The following is a 26,628-nucleotide window of genomic DNA, read 5'->3' on the forward strand; positions in this document are numbered from 1 at the left end:
GGCCCCGTGTTCTGCTTTGGGGTCAACGGCTGAGCAGGAGAGCTTGGGAAAAGGGAGCCACATCAGAGCCAAAGGGTGGGGAAAGGAAACAGGCTGCGCAGGATAGCCGTTCAACAGCGACACCGTGTGGTGGTGACAGGAGCAACAGGCTCCGGAGGTTGTAGTCAAGACGACAGGCTGCGCAGGATAGCTGTTCAACAGCGGCACCGCGTGGCAGTGGCGGAAACAACAGCCCAGCAGGTGGATCCACTCGGCCTGACCTTACTTAGGAGGCAAGATGCGCTCCCTTTGGACTGAGTAAACTCTAAGTACTCTTGGGAAGTGTGGCACGAGGGGTGTCCCCCAAAAGGGAGGAGACTTTCTACTGAGAAGGGCGTGTGGGGGCTGTGCTGTCAGCACGGCAGAGCATGCTGGGTACAGACGGTGAACAAAAGAATGGACATGAAACAAGAAACAACACCATCACACAGAATTCCACAGAGAAAGCAGTGCTTTTTGGGGGGCGGGGAGGGGGGACTCAGACCTCGCAGGACGCTCATAATCCCTGAAATACACATCCCACGCTTTCTCAAGGAGCACAGTTCCTGTATGGAGGTCATTTCCGAATCTGAGTTCCGAGAAATTTGCAAGGGCCTCTGGTGCAAGGGCTGGAGAAAGGCAGCCTCTGCCCCACGGGCACGTCCGGAGCAGGTGCGGACAACCTCTCCCCTCCTGGCGCCCACGGCCGCTTCAGCCGTAGCGAACATCTGCACCGAAGAGCAGGAAATTCTAGGGAGAGAGGAGAACGCTGCCATCAGCGGGACGTGCGCCCTGGTTGGTGAGCGCGGGGCTGCTGGGGGTTTCCTTGGGAGCAGCCTGCCCAACGGGAAGGAGAGCAGAGCGGGGCCTGTCTGCTGACAGAAAGGCAGGAGTGAGGGGGGGCGGGCACTCGGGATGTCGCCGCCGGGGGCTGCATGTCAGCGCCGTGATCCTATCAGCAGCCGCCCTGGCAGCTGTCCCCTCCCAGACACGGGTGGGGGACCGCGGGCTGCGGCGGAGGCCTTCATTTGTCATCCCTGCCTCATGGCAGCTCAAGGGAGCCTCCTTCCCATCAAGGCTGCAAAACCACTTCTCTTTGCTCCTTCCTGCCCTTCGCTCAGCATTTTCAGAAATGAAGAAATTCCGTGGTACCATGGAGTCTTTTTTTTTTTTTTTTAAGGATGAACTTGGTAAAACATGGGGAACATGGGGGGATGTGCGGCCTCTGCTTTCTTGGCTACTGTTCTGTAGTCTCAGCCCCATTGGTAGCCTGCCTGAAGACCTGGGGACTGGGGGTGAGGGAGGGCAGGGAATCTGGGCGACGTGGCCAGGCCCCACGAAGGCCACGAGGTTAACAGGAAAGCCACTGAGCAAGTTACGGAACGCTATAGTGGGGTGGCAGCGTCATTACTCAGTGGACATGCTGGGTTAAGGGGCCTCAGGGCCGAGACTCCAGGCACACCAGCGAATGCACAAGTTGGGAGCATGGAAGAATCTAGAAGTGCAGCTGGGTCACTGGGTGGCCCAAAGGCGGCTGCTGGCTTGGGGCAAGTGGGCAGGGAAAGCCAAGAGTGGGGGAGGGCAGAGGCCTGGGCAGGAACTCTGGAGAACTCCTGCTGGTAGGGTGAGGGCAGGGGGCGGAGGAGGGGAAGAGGGAGGGGGAGGGAAGGTGAAGGGAAGAAGGGGAGGGAGGGGGAGGGAGGAAGGAAGGGGAAGGAAAGGGAAGAAGGAGCCAGGAAAGAAGCCGGCACTGACCCCGTGAGAGGCAGCTGGGAAATCGGGAGAGGGAGCCTTTGAGGAGAAGAAAGCATCCCTAAGTAGTCTCAGATGCTGTTGTGGGTCTGGCTGGGGGACAGACAAAAGGAGGTCTCCATTCTGGGACTAAGTCCCCTCTTGGTACCTCACTTTTTACCACCACCCCCCCCTCCTCTCCCCCAGGCCTAGAATGTTGCCAGGCCGCCAAGGGAGTCATGCGATACCCACTTGCCAAGTATTTAAATACATCCACTTATAAAAGAGGCCCTGTGGCCACCAAGTGAGCTCCGTTTTTACCGAACACAGTGCGGGAACGCTTCCAAGCCAGTGGTTCAAAGCGGGGGCGGGGAGGGGGGACCTGGCTTTGAATTTGGACTCCATTGAATAGCCACGTGGCTTTTCTGAGCCTTCCTCTTCCCTGCGGGTGAACAGTCCCCCACCTTGCGGGGTGTTGTAAGGGCAGAGGGTGCTTGCCTGCGGGAAGCTTTGTGGCAACAGGTTGCTGGTGTTGAGGGACATTTGGCGGAAAGAGCCCTTCGGACCTACCTGGTGAGACTGAAGCACCAGATTGAAGAGCTGGACGTTGTTGGGCATCGGGAGAGGGAAGCCTTCTTGCAGCCGCTCTGCCGTGGAGGAGGAGGTCAGCAGGGGGGAGGGGAGGGGGCGGCCTCCCTGAACCAGCGTCCCCGGCTCTGGGTAGGGACTGGCACTACTTGTAGGCTGGACAAGCAGGCTGCCCCAGAGACGCTCTTCACCACGGGCAGGGTCCCGGAGCCTTGCCTTCTCGTCCCGTCAGCCCCCAGCCCACATTCAGGATGCGTGCAGACCTCTTCCCCAAGACCCCCCTCCCGAGGCTGATGGCAATGCTGGTGTACAAGGTCAGGGGCGGCTGCTTGCTGGGGGTGGGGGGGGGGAGGGGTAGACAGCCCGTGGCATGCGACTGGGGGGATCTACCCGTGTGCACACGAAGCCCCTGGATGTTTAGGATGAAACTAGAGACGGGTGGTAGCCCGGGACCCCTCCCCCCCATACCACCATATTCTGATGTGAGCCTCTGGAGACTTCTAAACTCAAACCTGGCCTCCCAGATCATTAGGAAGCTACATTTGCCAAGGTGGGAGATGTCGTAGCCTATATCATAACTTTTGTCTTAATTGACAATTTCTAACTATCCTAGTCCCGTGGTATGTGGTCCTCTAAGAGAGGTATGTGCTCTCTTGTCCCTGGCTCTGCAAAGGTTAGGCTTTTATCAGGGCGATGAGCAGAAGCCGTTAGCCGAGGTTAGCCCTTCTTCCCTGGCCCTTCTCCCAGAGGTGGACGGGGGCTGAGGGCTCTGGCTTCAGAGCTGGGATCTGATCCCAGCTTCATCTCTCACCCTCCCCCGGGACCTGCAACCAGCCCCCTGTGACTTCTCGGATCTCCCATTTCTTCCCACAAAAATTGGAGAGATTACTAATCCACATGTCATGGGGCGGTCTTAAAGACTGGGTGAAGTGGTGGGTGAGCACATGATAGGAGCTCAGCCCGTGGGGTCCCCTTTCTCCATCCTCTTTTCTGGGTCAGATGCCACGTGAGGTTCATTTGAGTGACCACCCTCCAGCCTCCATAACTGGGGCCAGGTGTTAAGTGGCTGTAGGACTTAACTCCCTCCGCCTCCCCTAGGACTGAAAGTCAACCGTTTCTCCAAAGCGCCTTACCGTTAACCTTGGGAATCACAGCAATGGGTACAACATAGTTCATGACAGCCTGCAGCACTTCAACCTGCAAATCAGAAGGACGGAAGCCATGTCAGGGCGCCCGGGCATCAGCCTCCCTCCCCGACAGGGCAACCTCCGAGCTGGGACCCAGGTGATGCCGGGCAGATTCCGCAGCCCAATCAGGTCACCCGAGTGATCTCTTTTGCACCCAAAGGTTCCAGATGTGAAGCGTGTTCTAGATGGAAGGTACCAGGCTGAGGAAAGGAAGGTCATCAGAGAGTATTTAACCATGAAAACCGTTGTGTAAGAAAATGCATCATCTCAGACACTGCCGGCTACGGGGCAAACTGGTTCAAACCTTCTGAGGCTCTGTTTGGCAATGTTCAGCAAAAGCCTTAAAAATGTGTGTGCCCGCCCAGGTGGCTCCGCCGGTTGAGCATCCGACGTCGGCTCAGGTCATGATCTCACAGTCCGTGAGTTCGAGCCCCGCATCGGGCTCTAAATGTCTAACAAATGGGGGAATTTCCTAGGGGGCCCGGGGGGGCTTTGATTCTAGGAAATACCATGCAACTGTTAAAAATAGTACCGTAGAAATTTAATTGTCCACACAGAGATATTCACGTTATATTTTTGAGTGAGGAAAAGCAGGCTATGGAAACCACACAATTCTGTTGTGTTGTTGGCTATGCATAGCAAAAGGTCAGGTAGGATATACTCCAAATGATTAAGTGGTAAGAATAGAACTGGCTTTTATTCTCTTTGGTTTGCACACCTGTAGGTTCTGATTATTCTATAACGTACATGTTTTGCTTTTGCGATAATAAAACAATATTCAAAGGCAATGTAGCACCTCAAGATGATTGCCCGGTGACATTTACAGCTTGTAAATATGTACATTTTTGTTTGGGGAGCAACTGAGTTTCCTTCTCCAGGCTGTAAATCCCTGGGCTCATGAAATATGGTGCCCTTCTTCCCATGAATCTGAGAACTTTAAATTTTGATCTCATGCAGAAGCAGACGTTGGTTACCGACTGAGTCAAGCCACCGTATATCTGGAATATTCCCAATATTCTGGAAATATTGGGAAGAGGCAGGCCCACAAAACCCTGGCACCAGTAAGTCTGTGAAAATACAATGAGGAAATTTGGGTCCTTCTGTTTGTTGTCCTTTTGGGTGGAAATGGCTGGCTGGATTTCCATCCAATGGGGAGGGATGTTGGGATGGTCTGACGTCAGGGCCAGGTGGCTGCCAAGGTACCCACTTGGTGGGGCTCTTGGGGGGCATTTCAGGGATCCAAGAAAATGCTCTCCAGGGGTCCAACAGGATGCCCCCTGGGAGACTGGGCCGTGTGTAGGACAGAATCAGCATGCCGTGGCTTCTAATGGAAGTCACAAGGGCAACTGGAAGTCACAAGGGCGACGCTCATTCAAGGTGGCTGGTGAAGGGTGCTAAGCTGCTATTTACTTGGGCAACTCCCGTGCCCTAGAGGGAGTGAGGGGGGTGGGCAGGGGTGAGTCTGCTTAATGATGGTCAGTGATTGCAGGTCGTGGAATCATCTAGCAGGCTGGCGAGATACCTACTGTCTCCCCTCCCGCCTGCCCTTCTCCACCTCTACACGACTCCGCCCTTCACCCAGCGGCTCAAGCCGAAAAACTAGGACTCATTCTTCACCACCCCCACCACCCACATCAAAGTTCTCACCACGCGGCCTCGAACACCACTTCCAAAGCGTGGCTCCAATCCCCCATTTTTCTCCTTCTTCACCCACAAATGCACTCCGTCTCCCTGCTGATCCACCCGGGCTAGCTCTTGTCCTCCCAAATCCATTCCCCCCCACCCCAGCCAGGGGCATCTTTTATCAAGCTACAAACCAGAGCACGCCGCCCCCTGTGTGGAACAGTTCACTGGCTTCTCACTGCCCTTTGAACACAATCTACTCCAGGCCAGAAGGCCCAGGATGAGCCAGCCCCACCTGCCTCTCAAGCCGCATCTCCTCCTATACCCCCACGCCCAACTTGCTCCGCTCCAGCCACGCAGGCTTCCCTCCATTCCCCAAACATGTGGAACTTGTTCTCACCACAGGGCCTTGGCTCCCGCTGTTCCCTCTGCCTGCAGTAGCTCTTTACCTTGCTGGCTCTTTCAGCCCAGATATCACCTCCTCAGAGAGGCTTTCCCTGATCACATGGTTTAGCCTTCAGCCCTCGCCACGACTTGCTACCCCACCCTCATTTTGTTCTTCGAGCAATTAGGAAGGATTATCCTGGGTTTGGGGGAAGGTTGGAAGTTCGGAGAGGGGAAGTGTGGAGCAGTGATTGGAGCTTAGGTCTGTGGGCCCACAAAGCTCCACCCGCCGTGACGTCACATGCAAATTATATGCAAACGGACAGGTGGCCTCCACACCGGATGCCATGAGCCCTGGTGGCTCTGAGGACAGTTCATGAGCCTTAGTGGCCCTGAGGACAGTTCTCTCCAAATCAGGGGGACGGAAGGAGCCACCAAGGGCCTCAGACTCACCGAGAAGGGGCCGATGTCTGAGTGCTTCAGTTCTAGGAGCAGCCTGTGAGAAGGGGAGGAAGAAACTGAGACCACCACTTGCCTGAGCTGTGTTAGGGCCCAGTTGCTGGGGAGAAGGGGCCCTCTCTGGGTGGATGCCGTCTGGTTGTCCCACCCAGTATTCATTCCCCTTCCTCTGGTCACAGCCCCCTGATTGTTTCTTTAGGGTACTTAGGGTATCCTACGTTGTTAGCCCTGAGCTCTGGGGTAGTCTGGCGAAAGGGCAGAGTCCACCTTCCCTGCCATCGTGATTGTTGGAAGGAGGGACCTGTGACCCACGCTGGTGCAACGAGAGTTGGCCCTAGGACTTCTGGAAACATTGGGGAGGAGGTGTTTTCTTTCCTCCGGGAAAGGAGAGCTCCCGGTGGCCATTTTTGTGGCCCCTTGGTGACAGCCTGCTGTGAAATGGATCACGCGTAGGGGAGAGCAGAGCCAAGAAATGGAGAGAGTCAGAATCCTCAGGATATCATGTGAGCACTGGGATCCACCCTTGCCTGAAATCCTTAGACTTCTCAATAATAATAAACAATAAATAATAAACTGTCCCCTCTTTACAGTCTTTATGACATTTTAACAGTGATCAAAGGGGGGGGGACCACGTGGCTCCTTGTTGAACCTCCATCCCTCACTATGTTGTGTGCTATCCTCCATGGGAAATCATAGAGCCCCCAGGAGACAAGGGCCATCACACTTGCAGGTCAGAGATAAGGAAACTGACGGAGCCACTAGGCAACTTACAAGGTCTCACAACTAACAATCAGCAAAGCGGGATTTCAATCCAATCTCTCTGATGCCTGAGATCTTGTCTCGAATACCCTAGAAGGGGAGCTTGCAAACTCGCCCTTGTTCGGTGAGAGGTGGGAGCCCCAGGACTCCTGCCCTGTGGACTCTCGCACCCCAGCCCCGCGTGTTTGAGAGTCTGCTCAGCCCTCACCCAGCTGTATCCTCTCCGGCTCCCCTACTTGGGAGGCCCATGGGCGTTCAAGGAAAATTAAATCCACATGTATCTGAGGCAGTAACACCTGTCAGAATGACGCCCGGAGAAATAAGCCGCGTGTAAACCTCAGGAGCCAGTCTCAAGGTTAGGAAGGACAGCTCTGTGCGGGAGAGAGGGCGGAAATGGGCAGGAATGTAGGTCAAGACTCAATCCGAGCAGCGCGAGCGTGATTAAGAGGCAGACAGCAGGTCTAGCGGTTGGGGCCATCACATCTGCTCTCTGAGGATCTCCCTCTCTGCTGTGTGTGTGTGTCCTTCTCTCTCTCTCCCCCCTTCTGTCTCTCTCTCTCTCTCTCTCTCGGTCTCTCTCTTATCATGCCTCTCCATCATCTGTCTGTCCCTCTCTGTCTCTCCCCCCCTCCCTTTGTGTGTATCTCTCTCTGAGAGTCTCTCCATGTGTCTCCGTTTCTGACTTTCTCTGTCTCTCTCCTATTGCTGTCTTTCTCTTTTCCGCGTGTGCCTCTCTCTGTCTTGCTTGCTGAACACTTAGATTTCTTGTGTCCTCAATACCTCGACGCGTTTGAATGCCTGATTTCATTCTCACCTACAGCGCTGCTGGCCAGGAACAATTATTGGGCTTACTTATTTGTTTCTTCTAAATCACTGGGCCTCTTCTGCAGCCAGGGCAACGGGACCTTGGTGAGTTCAGTGTTTGCAAGGTGAGCTGCGCTTTGAGGGCGGGCGGCCTCAACACCAGAGCCCGCGCTGAGCCACAGCCGCCTCTGTTGGGGTTCTTCCAACACGAGGCGGCTGACAAAGTCCCAAGGATGGGGTAGGAGGAAATCGCTGTGGGTTTTCCGAGCGCTAAGGCGGATCAGGGATGCGGGTGGCTGGGCGCTGCCGTGGCTCAGCGCGGGGTTGGAGGCACCAGCTGGCATCACCCAGCCACGCGTCTGCCCAGGACGGAGGGGCCGTCCAGGGTGCAGGACTTTCAGTGCTAACGGCGGGGGGCTGCGGGCAAACCAAGATGACCGGTCACCTACGTGTACGACCTTGGGTGGGGCCCTTCCCCTCTGCACACCAGTTTCACTGTCTGTAAAACAGGGCCATGGGGCCCGCTGTGCACCATTTGAGGCCTAATTGCCACCGATGAACAAGAAAGCAACGACACCGTGCTCGGGGTGTTGTGGGGCCACTGCTGGCCCACGGGCCCCGAGAACGGATGGGCAGCCACTCCTGTCGTCCCCACACTTACCTGTTCAAACTGAGCTGTCCCACAAGCCTGTCAGGCGTGGCTCCGACCGTCACAGAAATGTTCATGCTCTGCAAAGCAGCAAGCCGAAGAGTGAGGTCCCCGAGCCCACGCAGAACCCGAGGGGGAGGGGCTCTTCCTTTTGCTCCGTGTCTGTCAGTGAGTCCTGGGTTGTCAACCACTTACCACTTACCACTCTTGGATTCCATTCCAGAGTTCCCAGGCCGTTCTCACAGGCTAGGTGAGACAGACCTCGGGGCTGGAGTCCAAGCCAGCCCTAATGTCAAGATATTCACCCATCCATTCATTCATTCAACAAATATGGACGAAGCCAGAAAACCGAGCTCCCCGCCTCAGCTTTCCTGCCCACTGTCTGTAAGACCCGGGACGACCCCCCCGGGAGCCCATTTGATTCGCAAAATGGGGAAATGGGTCTCGACTTGAGAGACGGCAGACCTGCCTGAGGCCTGTGAGCACCCCCCGGTGGGGAGAAGGTCTGGCCTTCGCCTCCATGGTCACAGCGGGGGCCACCGAATGCTCATGGGGAGACAGAGAGAGGATGAACCCGCACACCAGCAATAGAACCCAAACTTGAACGAGCAAGGGCTTACACACGCAGATGAAGGCATCGACAGAGATGTGCGTCAACAAATAAAAGATGAATGGAGGAACAAATATACACATGAATGTTTAATTGAACAAAGGTTTAAGTAAATGAATAAATGAATAACGGATTAATGCATGTGTGCACCAGAACAGGTCTAGCGCATTTCAAGTCAGCAATCTAATGAATACTTGAATGAATGAGCAAATACACAAACGTGTAACTGAATGACCAAAGATACGAGCGAATGAATCTGAAACGGTACACGTATTTCAAGGCAGCGACAGAATGAAGAGTTCAATGTATGAATGCCCGCAGAAGCCAGAAACAGTACCGTGGCTCTGGTCTCAGACCCTGGAGGGGTCCCCCAACTCCCAGGGCACTGCCCTCGTCTGCCCACACCTGCGAACCGCTTACCAGGCGAAGCACGAACAGGGGGGCCAAGGAGGAGTTCGGGAGGACAGCAAAGGCCTGGGCATCCAGGGTAGGGGTGAGGACAAGGCCTTCGGGGTGCACGGTGAGGTGTGGCGGGGAGGAGGCCCAGAAGACGAGCTGCACCTTCATGTTGGGGAACATCTTGGCCACCTGCAGTCCCCAGTGGGGACAACAAACAAAGTGACGATTTTACTGAACTGTTTCTAAATCCTATCTTGTGTTGGCCCTGCATAAACGCCTCCAATGTATTCTCATTGTTTTTAATAAAAAAAAGTTTATTTATTTGTTCATTTATTTATTTATTTTTGAGAGAGAGAGAGAGAGAGAGAGAGAGAGGGAGAGAGAATCCCAAACAGGCTCCATGCTCCGTGCACGGCCCGTCATGGGTCTCGATCCCACGACTCATGAGATCATGACCTGAGCCGAAATCAAGGGTTGGATGCATAGCCGACTGAGCCCCTCAGGTACCCCTTCCCATTGCTGTTGGAAAGATTGCACTGTCTGCACTTGGTGTCCATGACCTCACCCCATGGGCCCCACTCCCTACTCTCCAGCTCCAGCCATACAGGACACCTTTCTGTTCCTCAAATATATGACCCACTCTGTTCCTGTGCAAGTTCCCCTGCTGAATGCTCATCCCCTCCCCCCCCCCCCGTTCTTTCCCAGTTTGCCTCTTTCCTTTCCTTCAGGGGTCAGCTCAAATGTCACAGAGCAGTGGTGGCTTCCTGGGGGAACTGAGGAGGGCTTTGTGACACTGCCCCCGTCTCTCCTAGCTTCCAACCCTCCCCCAGGCAATTCACGGTTAGGCCATGAAGCTTCAAGGAGAGTCCCCTGGTCCCCCTACCAGTCACACTTCCCCACACCAGTACCTCCTGTATAGAAATTTCTGGAAGGGCCACCACTGGAGAGGCTGTTATGGATGGAATGTTTGTGTCCCCCGAAACTCATGCGTTGAAGCCCTAACCCCCTGTATGGCTGTAGCTGGAGATGAAGCCCTAAGGAAGAAATTAAGATTCAACGAGGTCAGAAGGGTGGGGCCCTAATCCAACAGGATTAGTGTCCTCTTAAGAAGAGACATCAGAGCTTGCTTGCTCAGAGGAAAGGCCATGTGAGGACACAGCAAGGAGGCAGCCATCTATTAAAAATTTTTTTTTAATGTTTATTTATTTTAGAGAGAGACAGAGCGCAAGCAGGGGAGGGGCAGAGGGAGAGGAGACACAGAACCGGAAGCAGGCTCCAGGCTCTGAGCTGTCGGCACCGAGCCCGACGCGGGGCTCGAACTCACGAGCTGTGAGATCATGACCTGAGCTGAAGTCGGACGCTCAACCGACTGAGCCACCCAGGCGCCCCAAGAAGGCAGCCATCTATTAGCCCAAAAGAGGCTCTCCCCCAAACCCAAATGTGTGGGTACCTTGATCTTAGACTTCTTGGCCTCCAGAACCATGAGAAATTTATTTCTGTTGTGTCAGCCACCAGTCCGTGGCACTTTGTCATAGCAGCCTGAGCAGACTGAGACAGAGGTCCTTGTCTAAAGTGACCTCATCAATCTGTTGGCTTCATTTATCTTGGCGTGCATTTTCTTATTTGTTTTGGGTACCTGAATAAGAATTTTCTCTCTTCACTGGACTGGAGCTCCAGGAGGGCAGGGAGATGGTCTGCTTTGCTAGCCGCCAAGAACAGGGCCCTGGGCACACGGTGAGCCCCCAGTAAATATTTGTTGCGTGGAAAAGCCCCCAGTGTCTACCCCTCGCGCCTGGTCACCTGGGTGCTCGGAGCCTTTCTCTGCATTGAGGACGGACTACACAAGGCTACTTCCACTCCAGGCTGGGTTGTCTCTAGATCTGGAGAGGGGGGCTCTCATCAGGCCATTCGGCAGAGCTTAGTACTCGCCGGTACCCCCAGGATGCCTCATGAGTGGACAAAAAGGGAACAGACTCTTTCTCACCTGGGGTATGAGGATTCTAAAAACATCGGTGGTCAGTCGGAATTTGGATTCCTTTGGTATCTGTAGCAAGAAAAGAAGAGAAAAAGATCTTGTGGGATTATGTTACAGATTGGGGGGGGGGGTCCGTAGGAGGGGTGAAAGACTGAATCCACAAATGCACAACGGCCAGTCTACACGTGACAATAGAATGGGGACCCCCAACTTCTGCAGCAATCAGCCTGGAACAGCCTGGACTGCCAGCTTCCCCTTTTTTTTTTTCCCCTGAAAAACTCGGATAGAGACACCGAGGTTGATGATAATGGTGGTTTGAGGCTAAGACTGGATCAGGGCAAGGGCGAGGGCAAGTTGGCTGTAACTTTATCCTCGTCCAGGACTTCCTACGTGCTAAGCCCGTGCTGAGTGCTTTGAGAGGTTGACCTACTGCTCTAAGGTCACCCAGCTAGAAAAGAGGGGGCTGACATTCCAACTCAGGTCTGGCTGCCCCTAGAGGCTGGACCGTGATCTCCCCCGTGTAAACACAAGTTCAAGTCCAGACGGGAGTGCTGTGCTCCGAGCCCCGTGCTCTACCCGCATCCACCCCCAGCCTGGCCTTACCATGTTGTCCGTGACGGTCAGGTTCAGGACCCCGGCCTGTTGGTACACGAATCCCGCTGTGTTGAAGAAGTAGTTGGAGATGCCCAGGTACACCATGCGGTCGTGGTCGCTGGGAAAGGCCAGTGGCGGAGGGGCAAAGGGAGGGGGACTGGGGTGGGCCCACCTGAAAAACTCCCCCTGGGGGCGGAGGCGACAGGGTGAGCCCGGGCTTCCTTCAGGAATTATAATTCAACGTCTTCATTCCAGGAGAAAATGGGCTGGGGCTACCAATCACGCACTCACAGAGGAGGAAGCCATGGCAGAAACTAACAAGAATGTCCTACGCCTCCTCGGTGCTAGTTTCTAGGGGCTCTTCCTGCCAGTCCTGCGAGGGGGATGTGATTATGCCCATTTTGCAGGAATGCATACTGAGGCCCCGGGAGCCCAAGAGGCTTGCCTGAGGCCGCTCGTGCGACACTCCCAACCTCCCGGCCACTCCGTCGGCCCAGCTTCAACCTTGCCAACAAGCACGGAAATTCTACCAGAAGAACAGCGAGGTTCTGTTTGTTGGCTTTCATCTGTCAAATTAGCAAAATGTTAAAGGGAGAGGTAAACTGTTTTAAGGGTATGCATATTTCAAGCTCACACCATCCAGGTTTGGGGGAGAGTGTTCAGATGCTGTGGGGGAATATATGTTTATAAGTTTCTGAAGAGCGACTTGGCCACACGTTGCCAAAGCAGATCATTTATTTAGCTAAAAAAACCCAATGCTGAGTTATAAAAGAGTAAGTTGTAGATGGATACATATGGTAGAAAACCATTTATGTAAAATTTAAAGGCATATAAAATGTACTATTTAAGAATTATCGACACATAGATAAGCAGTAAAAGTGTAAACACCACAGGTAAGAAGGATACACACGGGCGTCTTATCCGTGTGGGTTCCCTGCGGGGTACAGGTGCCCAAGGAAGCCTCAGTGTTTGTTTTTCAAGTGTTTCAAAGAAAAAAATCAGAGGCAAATACAGCAAAATGGTAACATTTCTTTTTTTTTCCTTTTTTCTTTCTCTCTCTCTCTTTTTTAATGTGTATTCATTTTTGAGAGAGACAGAGTGTGAACAGAGGACGTGCAGAGGGAGAGGGAGACACGGAATCCGAAGCAGCCTCCAGGCTCCGAGCTGTCAGCACAGAGGCCGACGTGGGGCCTGAACTCATGAACTGTGAGACCATGACCTGAGCCGAAGCGGACGCTCAACCGACTGAGCCACCCAGGCGCCCCTTAATGGTAACATTTCTTAAAGCTCGGTGGTAGGTACGTCAGTGTGTAATCTTCTCTGTACCTTTGAATCATTTCATCATAAAAAATTAACCACCCTCTCACCTATCTTAGAATACCATGCAACTCTTCAAAATAATAAATAAGTGAGGGGCGCCTGGGTAGCTCAGTCGGTTAAGCATCCGACTCTTGATTTCGGCTCAGGTCATGATCTCATGGTTTGCGAGTTTGAGCCCCACATCAGGCTTTGCACTGACAGCGTTGAGCCTGCTTGGGATTCTTTCTCTCTCTCTCTCTCTCTCTCTCTCTCTCTCTCTCTCTCTCTGCCCCTCCCCTGCTCACATGCATGCGCTCACTTTCTCTCTCTCTTTCTCAAAATAAATAAATAAGTGGACCCATGTGCCAACTCTAATGCAGATTTTTAAGCGAGAAGAGCAAGTGAAAAGATGATATGTATCCATTCATGCAAACAGATTACCAGCAAAACCGGATGGGCTTGCATTTATGTGAATGTTTAGAACCAGGGAGCCCGGAGATTCACATATAACACACCCTGAGCCTCACAGCCATGACCTCTGGGCAGGAGCCTGGTGGGGGGGGGGCAATAAACAGGTTATTCTCAACCTTTATTCCATTGTACCACTTAGATTGTTTTTTTAAAGTATACTATTTGGTCCAGTAATGCCACTTCTAGGAGATAGCCAAGGGTGGGCAGAGACCCAGATACAAGGATGTTCACGGCAGTTCTGGTTAGTGTATACAGTGTGCTCTTGGTTTCGGGGGCAGGTTCCCATGATTCATCACTTACATACAACACCCAGTGCTCATCCCAACAAGTGCCCTTGTCCTCAATGCCCATCACCCGTTTTCCCCTCTCTCCCTGCCTCCCCCCATCAACCCTCAGTTTATTGTCTGTATTTAAGAGTCTCTTATTTATGGTTTGCCTCCCTCTCTCTCTGTAACTCTTTTTTCCCCTTCTCCTCCCCCATGGTCTTCTGGTAAGTTTCTCAAGTTCCACATATGAGAGAAAACATATGGTATCTGTCTTTCTCTGACTGACTGATTTCACTCAGCATAATACCCTCCAGTTCCATCCATGTTGTTGCAAATGGCAGGATTTCATTCTTTCTCATTGCCAAGGAGTATTCCATTGTATATATAAACCACATCTTCTTTATCCATTCATCAGTTGGTGGACATGTGGGCTCTTTCCATAATTTGGTTATTCTTAAGAGCGCTGCTATAAATATTGGGGTACATGTGCCCCTTTGGATCAGCACGCCTGTGTCCTTTGGAAGAATTCCTAGGAGTGCTATTGCTGGGTTGTAGGGTAGGTCTATTTTTGAGGAACCTCCACACTGTTTTCCAGAGTGGCTACACCAGTTTGCATTCCCACCAACAGTGCAAGAGGGTTCCCATTTCTCCACATCCTCTCCAACATCTGTTGTTTCCTGAGTTGTTAATTTTAGCCTCTGAGTTGTAATATTTGGGTAATCTCTCTCCCTCTCCTCCCTTCCTTCCTCCTTTCCTTCCTATTTATTTATTTCTCTGCTATGCTTCTCTGTAGTTTCTAACTTTTCTTTTTTGTATCAAATGTATTTTAGAACAAACAAGTAAACAGTAAACAAGCCAATCACCAATCGTGGAGGGACTGAATGAAGTACATCCAGAGGGAATTCAAGGGTGGGACCCACTCCAGCTGGGGTGGTCAGGGAAGGCTGCTTTGGAGTGACATCCAAGCACAGACTCACCTGGAGTAGAAGAAGCCAGTGGGTAGAGGGGGGCATGCGAGGGAAGGCAGGTTGGTTCAGGTCTGAACAGTGTGTGTGGTTCCCAGCAGAGGGGATGGGTAAGACAAAGGCTCTGAGGTGGGAACGAGCTTGGTGTGTTGAAAAAGTGCAAAGCCCATGTGCCTGGTTGGAGGGTGGTGAGTGGGGGGAAAGTAGCATGAAATGATACTCCATCTATCCACCATCCATCCATCCATCCATCCATCCATTTGTCTGTCCAAGCAGAATATTTACTGAGCAGCTAATAGATACCAAGCATGGTTCTGGGTGTGCACCTACAGTCAGGAACAAAGCAGCTATAGTTCCTCCTCTTTCATCATAGTGAGGGAGATAGACATGTGACTGTGTGTGTGTGTGTGTGTGTGTGTGTGTTGGGGGGTTGTTAATAATATGTGATGTTGAGAAAAATAAATCAGGATATGGGGGGAAGAAGGAGCTATTTCAGTGGGAGTGGGCTTTAGTGGAGGGATATTTAAGTGAAGACTTAAAAAGAAGGGAGAGTTTATGTGAATATCTGGGTGAGAGCATTCTGGGCAGAGAGGGAGCAGGTGCAAAGGCCCTAGGGAGCGAGCAGGGATAGAGTGGTTCAGGAATAGCGGGAGGCCAGCCAGATGTGACCAGAGCAGGGAGAAGATGCCGAGATCAGGATGTTGGGAGCCCCAGGAGGGCCTGTGGCAAAGGCATGAGGGTATAAGTTCCCCCGTGTAAGTCTCACCTTCAGCTGCCATCCAGGCTGTCAGTCGTGGCTGTTGGAGGTGCCACCAGTGAGTAATTGATCCCAGCGACATGATCTATCGAGTTGTCACTAGACGGAAGAAGATGAGTCATGAGCTGCCTCCCCTGGCAGCATCTTTAGGGCCTGAGATGCAGTGTTGGCATCTGCAGAGTTGAACGGCAAAGACTGCAGTGCAGGTTCCATTCCCACCTCCTCCACGAAGCCCTCCCTGGCTCCCTTTAAGGGAAAATGAACCCCCACCCGACACAAACAGACATTATCTCTTCCCCTGCTTCCATAGCCCCGAGATGTAGCTAAAACACAGGGTCAAGAAGCAGAGAGACCTGGCCTTGAATTGAACTCTATCTGACCTTGGACAAGTTGCTTTCATTACTCTAAGCCACTTTTTGTCACGTGTAGAACGGGGCAGTACTGGTGACCCCACAGATGCCCTGGACATGGGAGGGGCTCAAAAGCCAAAAGGACCATTACTAGCAGTGATAATATCCCAGGCGGAGCCCAGGTTGGTTCAGGTCTGAACAGTGTGTGTGGTTCCCAGCAGTCATGAATGAGAATTAAATAAATGCCGGTCCCTCCTTAAGCCCTTCCTTCCCACATCAGAGGGGAAGACACGGGGCTCGGAGATGTCACTCCTCCAAGATGGCACAGCTGGAGAGTGATGGAGCTGGGACTCAAACCAAAGTCATTTGCCTGCCTGCTGAGGCCAAACCGTGGACAGTGTCATTGCACTGAACATGCCCAGGTAGGGCCCATCCCTGGAGGGTCTGGGGCCGTGCCTGGGGAAGGAATGCATCTTGAATGGGCTCGCACCATGGGCTGCCGTGACTGCTCCACCGGAAGGGAGCCTGGCTAGCAGGTTGGGGTACAGGCTCTGGAGTAAGAAAACCCCAATTAGGATCCTGCTTCTGCTTCTTTCCGGCTTTGCGACCTCGGGCAAGTCACAGTTCCTTTCTGAGCCTCAGTTTCCTCGTGGTAAAGTTGGGAGACCACACCGACCTCCGTGAGGCGTTGGGAGGCTGAGAGGAGACAGTTCCTCTGGGTGCGAGGACATGGGAAGCACTCAGCCAGTGGGAGCCTGCCCCCCAACCTGCAGCTCTTCAGTTACTGGGAGGTATGGAGAATTGTCCCCATTTTATTTTATTTTATTTATTTTTTTTTTCAACGTTTATTTATTTTTGGGACAGAGAGAGACAGAGCATGAACGGGGGAGGGGCAGAGAGAGAGGGAGACACAGAATCGGAAACAGGCTCCAGGCTCTGAGCCATCAGCCCAGAGCCTGACGCGGGGCTCGAACTCACGGACCGCGAGATCGTGACCTGGCTGAAGTCGGACGCTTAACCGACTGCGCCACCCAGGCGCCCCTGATTGTCCCCATTTTAAAGATGTGAAAACCGGGGCCCAGAGAGGCGAAATGACCAGCATCAGATCTCAGGGCAGCTATGAGGGCCCGACCACAGAGAGCTGGGACTGTTTGTTATTTGGCCCCGGCACCGGTGGGGGAATGAATGGGCGTGGGCCGTTCTCGCACCTGCCACGAGGGCCTGGCCCATTTGGGGTCCGATGCGAGCTGCCGGTTGAAAATCGTCCATTCTACCCGTTTCCACCCAGACCCAAGCCTGTCTGGGAAACCTGGTGGCTCCATCACACTCTCCTTGTTCTGTGCCCCTCCCCCTTCTCTCCCCGTCTCCTTGACCTCGCCCAGCGCTCACCTGGCAGCGTCTCTAAATACCGTTGCAGCTTGGAGGACACGGAACTGGTCACCACCTTGCAGATCTGGAGAGAACCAAAGAAGTGGCCAGTGAGGGCTTCCCGTGGCGGAAAATGTCTTTCGGGAATGAGGAACCGGGCACGTTTTGCTTTCTTCGAATGCTTCTTCGAAGGAAGGGGGGAGGGTAGGAGGGAGGAAAGTGGCGGAGGGAGAAAATTGGTTGCCCTGAGTGTTTCTCTCACACACGCAAGACTCTGCACGCGCCTAGAATATCGTCCTCTGAGGGGCCTGTACCTCTGCCGCGAGTGGTCTGGGGAAGGGGGTGGGGGGGGGGTGGCACATCTGGGAGCTGGGGCTGCCTGCCCCTGGGCTGCTGCCCTCCGGTGCCACTCCCCGACGAGGGCCACCAGATGGCTCCAAACCACAGCAAATCGCATCACAGCCTAGAGCCCAGCTTCCAGCGGCTGCTTGTGTCATCCCCTGCTCTCCGCCCCCCACACACTTTGCATAGACCCGGGCTCTTCCTTCCCTCAGATGCCCACCCTTCACTCTGTATTCCCGGGAGTTAACTGCCCAGCTCACTCCTCGTCATTTCCAGCCCTTGCTACGATCATGGACACCCTGGTACCTCGTTTATCCATCCATCCATCCATCCGTCCATCCATCCATCCATCCATCCGTCTGTCCACTCAAGCCAGTACTGTCTTCTAAAGAGTATCTTGCTATGATCAAGAGCTTCACCTCAGAGGGGGGGGATAGCCTGGGTTTGAACCCCAGTCCCATCACTTCCCCCTCTGAGCCTCAGTTTACCCATCGGTAAAATGGAGAAAACCATGACACCCCCTAGCACAAGGATTTTGTGCGGATTAAATGCTGGGATCCTTGTAGGGAGCTCGAGACATAGGGCCAATTTCACTGCAAGCACTCTGTGTATGCAGATATCCTCCCCCTCCCCTCCCCTCCCCCTCCCCTCCCCTCCCCCTCCCCCTCCTCCCCCTCCCCCTCCACCTCCTCACCGTTGTTGTCTAACAACAGGTGCATCATTACTTTTTAACGTGGCTGCTCCAGAGGGCCACTCTGAAGGTGTCACCAAGAAATACTCTGTTTTAATAGTTCCAATGTGAAATGCTGCCATTGCCCTTGTATTATGACTTAATTACCAGGACAGTTGAACCACGGGTTAGTCAGGCTGGTGGGTGAGCGCACCGCCTGCATTGCCTGAGCAGCTGGGTGCAAGGAGGTACTAAGGTCCCCATTTTACTGATGGTCCCACCGAGGATCTGAAATTTGCTCAAAGTTGCAAAGCGAATTAGACCCGGGGGCCGGATTCTGCCGCTAAAACCCATTTTATAATCTGCTGTGGTGCGCATTTTGACAACCGCGCACTGCTTTTGTTTTGTTCTGTTTTACAACTTTGACAGAATGCCGCCAGACCAATGATCTGATCTGACTGATGTCTCCCTGTCCCCACTGTCAGTGCCTTTGACCGAGAACCCAGGGGCGGCCCTCTAGAAGACTGTACAGCTTCCTTGGGCTCCCTGAGGTCCCCTGCCCCATCTTTTGGCTCCTCCAGTCATTCTCACGGCAGCCGCAGAAACTCTTCCAAAGCACAGGTCTGGCCGGGTCACCCCCTTGCCTGAAATCTTCAGTGGCTCCCCGCTTTCCTCGGCTCACTTGGCCTGGGAGACAGGCGCAGGGCATTCCTGGCAGCTAATGGTTTATTCATGGAAAACCAGCCCGATGAATGGCCCCTTTTCTCAGCCAAAGAAGCTGGCCTGGGTGGATTTAGGGCGAGGGAGGGTTGGGGAACGCTAGCCAGTGGCCCTTTTCTGTTCCAGCCCCAGGGGATACCTTGCTGGCACGCTAGCCTAGCAGCTTCATCAATCGTGTGGTTTCCGGGTGGGGAGCACCAAGAGGGGGGATTGGGGAATGGCAGGGATGGGGGAGGAGGCCAGAGAGCTGGGAGAAGGACGTTTGCCTGCGGGAGGAAGGCAGGGAGAAGAGCAGAGGAGGTCCAGGCAGGGCGTGGGGCGAGTGCACGCTCTGTGGGTGTGTGCTGTGACCCTCGTTTTAGTCTCTTGCCGGACTCCTCACGACTGGTTTTTAGAGCCGAGCCGGAGGTCTCCAAGAGCTATGAGGACGGCTTCCAGTCCTCTGGTCCGAGACCAGAAGGATCCAGCGACGCCTGCACCGAGGGCCCCGCCCACTCTGAGCCCGTCTTACCTCCCCGGTCATCCTGTTTCGGAGCGAAGATTCTATTTTTTCGTGGAAGAGGTTGATCAGCCACCTGGAGATTGACATGTGGGGACAGGCATGAGGCTCCCGAGGTGTCCCTGGGCTGCGTTGGAGGCTGCCTCATCTGGGACACCTTCCTCCCTCCTTCAAGTAACCTAGGCACCCTCGTGCCCGGGCTTTAACTGGGCACACCCCCATTAGATACTTGGCCCTCGGGGTGCAGTGACTTGTTCATGAGTTTGTTTCCTCAGCTGGTGCACGGCTGGGGCCCCACCCCGTCTCAGCCTCTTTCGTCGCTGCTGCTCTCCCCCTTGACACTCCAGCCGCACTGCTCTGCAGTATCCTCCTGTGTTCTATGCTGCCTCCCACCACAAGGCCTTTGCACATGCTGTTCCTGCTACTGAAAACACCCCCTGTCCCCCACATCTGCCTAATTAACTCCTACTTATTCTTTTCATTTCAATTCAAATGTCATTTCATCAAGGAAGAAGCAGCCAGCCCTCAGACTGGGTCAGACCCTTCCGTTCTATGTGCTCATAGCACTTTGTACCTCTTTCTCTTAATTCTTACATTCTTTTGTGACCCTTTGTGAATCCTTCATTAACGCAATGATTTGATTAATGTCTATCTCCTCCAGTGGGCCGGAAGCTTCGAGAGAACAGGGGCTGAGTGGCTCGGAGTCTGGGGCCGGATAGCCGTGGGCTGAAGCCCTCTTCAACACCCACGAGGTATGAAAACTCAGGCTCTTTTCTATCCCCTCTCTGCCTTGGTTTTCCCTTCTGAAAACGGGGGCCGTAACGGACTAACTTCCCCGTGCGGCTCGACTGAGACAATTCACGAGCTGAAAAGCACGCTCGGCTCACGGTAATGCTAGCTGACGTCCCGCTGATGTGCGCTATTGCTAAGTCTTTATCGGCCACTGCTGTTTCCTGGTGCACAGCAGATTCTCGGTGGACATTTGTTGAATGGGTGAGTCAACGCCTACAGATCTGTGGTGAGGGTTGTGCGGTTCAACGCACGTCAAGGGGTTAGCCAGAGCCCGGGGCATAGTCAGGGCTCAGGAAAGTCTGTTGAATGAATGTCGGGTGACCAAGTGACTCCTGGAGGCGGGGGCGGTCTCTGTGCTGTCTGCGGACCCTGCCCCTCCCCTACAACGGAGGCCTCTGAACAAGGCCCGGCAAGAGGTGCACTTGGGATGTTCTCTGAATGCAGGGCAGTGCTTCTTAAGGTCTCTCCTCCCGCCCACGGCCCTAGGAGACCATACCCCAGGCTGCTGCCTGAGATGTGCACACGGACACTGTTGATGTGGTTGTTGCATCTGGAACAGGAGACGGTGCAGTGGCCGGAGGCGGGGTCAAAGCCCAGCTTCAGAACGGCCGAGATGGAGACGCCCTCCACGCTCAGGTCAAAGTTGCCGCTGGTTTTGCTGAAGGGAAACACAGATCAAAGAGTCAGAGCAAGCAGTTTCTTCCCCAGTGCCATTCAAACTTCAAGCCTGGGCCGGAAGGTAGGTTTTGCTGCTTGAGATGGAATTCAGAGAGGGGAGGCCGCCTGCCCGAGGTCACACAGCACGGAGGGACGCGTGGATCCGTGTCTGCCCGGCAGAACGCTGCTCTCTCCCCTTGCCTCTGCCCTTGCTGAGTGGCTTTGGGTATGTTTCTCAACTGCTCTGATTTCCAGTTTCCTCGCCCAGACCCTTGACCGGCCGTTGATCACCGGCTCTGCCCCTAAGAATCTGCATGTTTGGAGACTTTCACTAATTAATGTCCTCATTCATGAAATGGGGTCAATAGCTCCTCCTTCAGGGATGGAACGAGTTTGGGGTAAGAAGGTGGACGTGAGTGTGTTTTGCCAACTCTCCTTTAACATAAGGAAGTACGGTTACCTTTTGCACCATCAGCGAGTGAAATGATAGATGCAAAAGAGCCCACGCGAAGAACTAAGCAGTGTTTACTGTGGGGAAGGGACAGGAAGGCAGACTCACGTCCCTCTCCCCAAAGTGTCTTCTCCTCCGTGATCCCCCTGGAATCGCCACAAAGTCGCTGAAGTGATTGGTCGTTCTGAGCCGCCACCCCTAGAGGGCAGGCTCACGGTGGTGAGAACCCAGTATTTCGATTCAGAGTTGTGGTTTGGGTGATTTGCCCCAATTTTCCATTCCTTTGCCTATCTTGGGGGGGAGGTGCATGCATTTCCAGGCTCTTGCCTTTGGGCTTGGCCACGTGACTTACTTTGGCCAATGGCGTAAGTGAGTAGAAGTGACCACGGGCTAATTCTAGACCTTAGTATGTTTCTGGTTGCCCTTTTCGCATGTCTGCCACCACCGAGGACATGCTCTGAGTAGCCCGCAGGTCTAAGGAGGAGGACGAAGAGATACGTGTGGAGAAGGGCTGCCTCAGCTGAGCCCAACCCAGATCAGCGGAACCCCAGCTATCACACAGATACATGGTGATAATATATGACTATTGTTTTCAGCAGCTGAGTTGGGGTGTTTTGTTACACAGCCATAGCTAACTGATAAAGGGGTAAATTATAGGTCCCGCTTAGCCTTCCATCCTACGCTTCACGTACCAAACTCAATCTTGTCAATGTCTTGCGTTGTGACACGGACAAATGCTCAGCTATTAACCAGGGGCTATGTTGAATTTTCACACGTGAAAAATCCCCCCCAGGAGCCCTGTGGGCACAAGTGGTGATGGGTAAGGCAAAAATTGAGTGTTCCTGAGGTCCTGGCCCTCACCCCTTCCAAGAATCACCTAAAGCTCACCCACACACTCAGTCAACACCAAGGTTGGAAACGCACATGAAGTTCTTTTGTGCCTTCCATTTTCCACTGATCTTGACATTGGCGTTTGCGATGGAGAGATCGAGGCCCTCACTGGGAGCTAGTTTTATCTGGGAAACGGGAAGCTGGAATCCACGGATAGCCATGCTGTGAAGAAGAAATGCTCAGTTAGCCTCCTGAGGGCCCACACAAGAACTCAGTTAATGGTTAGTGCAGACTCATCCCACCCCCAGCCCCTCACCACATCCACTGCAGAAGAACCCGGAAACTACGAGAGCCACCTTGGAAACTCTGTGGGCATTGAGCAGAGTGGCTAGGCTTTAACGTCAGACAAATCTGCATTTGAATCCCGCTTCTCAGTGTACTGTTGTGTGACCCTGAGTATGTCACTTGATCATCCTGAGGCTCGGTTTTCTGGGCACAATAACCTCCATCTTGCGGGAAGTGTGACCATCGACGAGGATAACAGATGTAATCTCGCCTGACTGCAAGTTCTATGAAAGGGCGGAATGTGTTTCTCTTGGTTCACTGTTGTAGCCAAGCCTGTTGTGTCAGACACATAGTAGGTGCTCAAAAATATCTGTTGAGTGAATAGGTGTATAAAATTCTGTAGTGGGCATTTATGGGTTTTCTGCCCGGCGCCCACACTCCCTTCTTGTGGTAACAGAACTTCCTTTTTCCTTTGGGGCTCCACACAGCTACTCCATGTCACTGCAAAGGAAGTTGACTTTCCATGTTCACAGGGTGGAGCTTTTGACTTGGGCGTGAGCTAGGTAGTGTAGGGTATCCCCTGGCCACGGTGATTGGTTCAGGGACGTGTACGTAACCTAAGGTGGGACGATCAGAGTGAGAATCTTAGTGTTTTTGCTTGAGATTCAAGGGAAAAGTGCTTTCCTTCCACAGGATTCGGAGTGCTGAGGAGATGCCGGTCGCCATCTTGCATCTCTGAGGGGACACCCCGCCTGAGAACTGGACAGCCTCGAGGGAAGCGATGCTGAGAAGTGGCAAGGAGAAAACAGGGGCCAATGTCATTTGGGGCTACCTCAAGCTGAACCTGAGGCCAGACTACTCCAGAGACTTCTCAGACACGTGAGCCAATAAATTCTGGTTTGAGCCATTTTAGATTAAGCTTTCTGCTCTTGAACCCCCTCCTCCAAATCTTGCTTGCTATATGGGCCTGGCGCAGAGTTTTGGGGTTCATGACACATTCCCCCTGCCTTGGGAGTCATGGTGAGCACCTTCTGTGGCCTCCTCTACACTCAGCTTGGGGGACTGTATCCCTCGGGGTGGGGTCAACGCTAGACTGGGAGTCTTAACCTCTCTGAGTTTAGGAGTTTGTGGCTCTGTGATTCTAGGTCTTGGTGGCCCCGGGACACTACAAGTTCTGTACACGGAGGGTTGAGTTCGACAGGCCTCACCTGTGGAAGCTATAATGCCCTTTCCCAAGATGCTTGATCTTGAAGCTTCCTGAGAAGGTGGGGATGGTGATCTTCTCCAGCTCCTTCTGCAGCACGGCCATTCCTTGCTGGCAGGCTGAGGGGCGAGAAAAGGGGTGACAGTCAGAGGCACAGCCTGTCCCTGTCCATATCAGGGGTCGGCTAGGGTTTTCTGTAAAGGTCAGATAGTAACTATTTTTGGGTTTGTGGCTCACGCGGTCTCTGTCACAACCACTCAGCTCTGTTGCGATTGCACGAAAGCAGCCACAGACAATAAGTAAGCGAATGGGTGTGGCTGTGTTCCAATAAAACTTTAAAACTTCATTTACGGACACTGAGATTTGAATTCCAGATAACTTTCACATATTATTCTTTGACTTTTTTTCAATCGCTTAAAAATGTAAAATGTAAAAGCCATTGTTTGTTCACGGGCCATACAAAAACATGCGGCCAGCCAAATTTGGCCCGAGGACTGTCGTTTGCCAATCCCTGGTCTAAAATATCACCCCAAGGGGCACCGGGGTGGCTCAGTCAGGTCATGATCTCATGGTTCATGGGTTCGAGTCCGGTGTGGGGCTCTGTGCTCACAGCCTGGAGCCTTGCTTTGGATTCGGTCTCCCTCTCCCTCTGCCTCTCCCCTGCCTACGCGCTGTCATTCGCTCTCTCTCAAAAATAATAAACGTTAAAAAACATTTTTAATAAAATAAAATATCACCCCAAACACCCAGTCATGCATTCTATGAGTATTCACGGAACACCTACTCTGCCCCTCGCTCTGTGCTGTGCCCTCGCAAACACTCCATCTCTCTAACCTTTGGCCTCTCTCCACAGGACCTTTGCATGTGCCATTTCTGCTGCCTAGGAAACCCTTCCCTCCCACCTGCACCTGGTTAACTTCTGGTCCGCCCGATCCTCACTGCCTCCGGGAACCTTCTCTGACCCAGGAGACGAAAGCAATCCTCCTTGTTATCATTCTCGTGATGCCACGGGCATGACTGTTTGCAATTGTACATCTACGCATGTGACACTGTGGTTACCACCCCTCCCAACTGCTAGACAGGAACCCTTCGAGGCTTGCAGCGGCCACATCGGTTTTGTTGATGAATGTGGCCCCTCCATTTACCGTAGTGATCGGCACTTACTATTAGAAGGCACTTCGTATTGGGTGAATAAATGAACGAACGCCCAAAGTCAGGAATCCTGCCATCAGTTAGGTGGCTAACGGCGTCCAAGGACCCGTCGAAAGGCAGACATGTTACTTGAGAAGGAGGAAGTGGTGAGAAGAGGGATCCCAGGCTTTGTGTTTTCCAACAGCCAGTGGAAATGACGTCTCCCCCACATTTACTCTTATTCTGTGCCAGGCACTGTTCTGAGCTCTGTACACGTATTAAGCTATTGAATCTGAAAACCCCCGGGAGGAGGTCCTGTCACCACCCCCAAGTCACAGGTGAGGAGGAGGAAATTTGGGAAAGCGGCCACGCAGCTGACAAGTGATGGGTCAGGATTTGAATCCTGGCCCTTCCGGTCCCGGAGCCCGTGCACTGGGCCAGGTCTTAAAGGATCTCAAATGCCATGCTAAAGGATCAGGACATCTTCTGAAGGCAGGGACACGAGCAGATTTGCCGTATTTCAGGACACCCACTCTGGTTGCCACATGGGGAAACTGAGTCTGCTGTGACAGAACACGAAGACTTCTAGGTTTAAAGGCTGAGCCCAGGCCTCTGCTCCCAGGAAGCCTTCAAGGCCACCCCATACTCTTGTCTCTGAGCTCACGTGGAGCCTTCTGCCTGCACCTGGGATTCAGAGATGTCCTGCCTGGGTGGGGGAAGGAATTCGGGGGTGGGGTGCCAGGTCCCCCTGAGTTCTGTCCCCATTCCCTCAGCGGCACGCCAGCCCACGAGGGTCTGCCTTCTCCTTGGGCTGACCTCTGCGCGCCTGGGTCTCCCGCACTGTTCCACAGTTCATCTCTCTGCCACTGGGGGGCAGCGTCGAGCAGCCCCGCGCGGGGAAGGTGGGGGGCATAAGTCAAGACCGGAGGCGAGATCTAGGCGCGCCCTTCCCTAGTGCCTCCTCCAAGCTTCGGTTTGCTCATCTGTGGATGTTGCTGGTGACGGGTATGTCCTACCCAGGGTTGAAATAAAGATGAAATGACCGGCACAGACTGGAGCGGCAGGGGCTGTTTTATGCCACTCTTTCCTCTGTCTGGACCCGGATGAATGGCCTGGGGGGACCCTCTCTGGTACATCCAGATGGGTAATGTGCGCAGTGTGGCTGCCAAGCCCCTGCCCTGGGGGGAGACCGTGAAGAAGGGCCCTCCTCCCCCGTCCCCGTCACTTAGCCTCCTCACAGGGCCTGGGCTCTGCCCACGCTGAAGACGGAGCCAGGAATCTCAAGGCAAAACTCAATCTCAAGACTGAGAATCAGCTTTGGGGGGAAGAGAAGGGCCTAGAAGCCTGAGCTGGCAGTTGGGTAGAGAGAGGGAGGAGACCATGAGGACCCTCAGGGGCCTGAGCACTGGACGTGGAGTCCTCCAGATCGGCACTCCAATCCCAACCCTGCCTGCCACCTTGCAGCTCTGTGACCTTGGGCCACTCACGTTGCCTCGGTTTCTTCATATACATGACAGGGGTCAGAGGGCCTCCTTTGAGGAGCTGTGAGCAGGCCATGCACTGGAGTTAAAGGACTGCACACAGGAGGTGCTCGATAAGTGCTCCTTAGGGGCAGGAGAGGAGGGAAGGAAGGCGTCTGATTACCGTAGTCCAGGCCTTTCTGGGTGATCCTGGCCACAACGCCGGGGTTCGTGGTCGCGATCACAGCTGTGCCCAGGGTGGCCAGCACCACCAGGGTCGCTCGTGTCAGTGCCTTGTCAGGTTCCCTGGCCATGTTCTGTCCTCCAGAG

The 26,628-nt window shown here is 53.6% G+C and overlaps 1 protein-coding gene across 1 annotated transcript; it reads right to left on the bottom strand.

The window, feature by feature from the left end:
- Window positions 1–479: 479 nt before the first annotated feature.
- On the bottom strand, window positions 480–26,628 carry BPI (bactericidal permeability increasing protein). The gene is given in 17 exon segments (XM_047851167.1): window positions 480–768; window positions 2,320–2,396; window positions 3,471–3,534; window positions 5,985–6,027; window positions 8,215–8,282; window positions 9,233–9,400; window positions 11,196–11,255; window positions 11,790–11,966; window positions 15,548–15,561; window positions 15,564–15,637; window positions 16,179–16,184; window positions 17,283–17,341; window positions 19,500–19,563; window positions 20,776–20,937; window positions 22,312–22,440; window positions 23,712–23,826; window positions 26,483–26,628. Coding segments are annotated over 17 exon segments (1,449 nt in total). The 5' UTR covers window positions 26,613–26,628; the 3' UTR covers window positions 480–729.

Source organism: Prionailurus viverrinus, chromosome A3, assembly GCF_022837055.1.
Source record: "Prionailurus viverrinus isolate Anna chromosome A3, UM_Priviv_1.0, whole genome shotgun sequence".
NCBI lineage: Eukaryota > Metazoa > Chordata > Mammalia > Carnivora > Felidae > Prionailurus > Prionailurus viverrinus.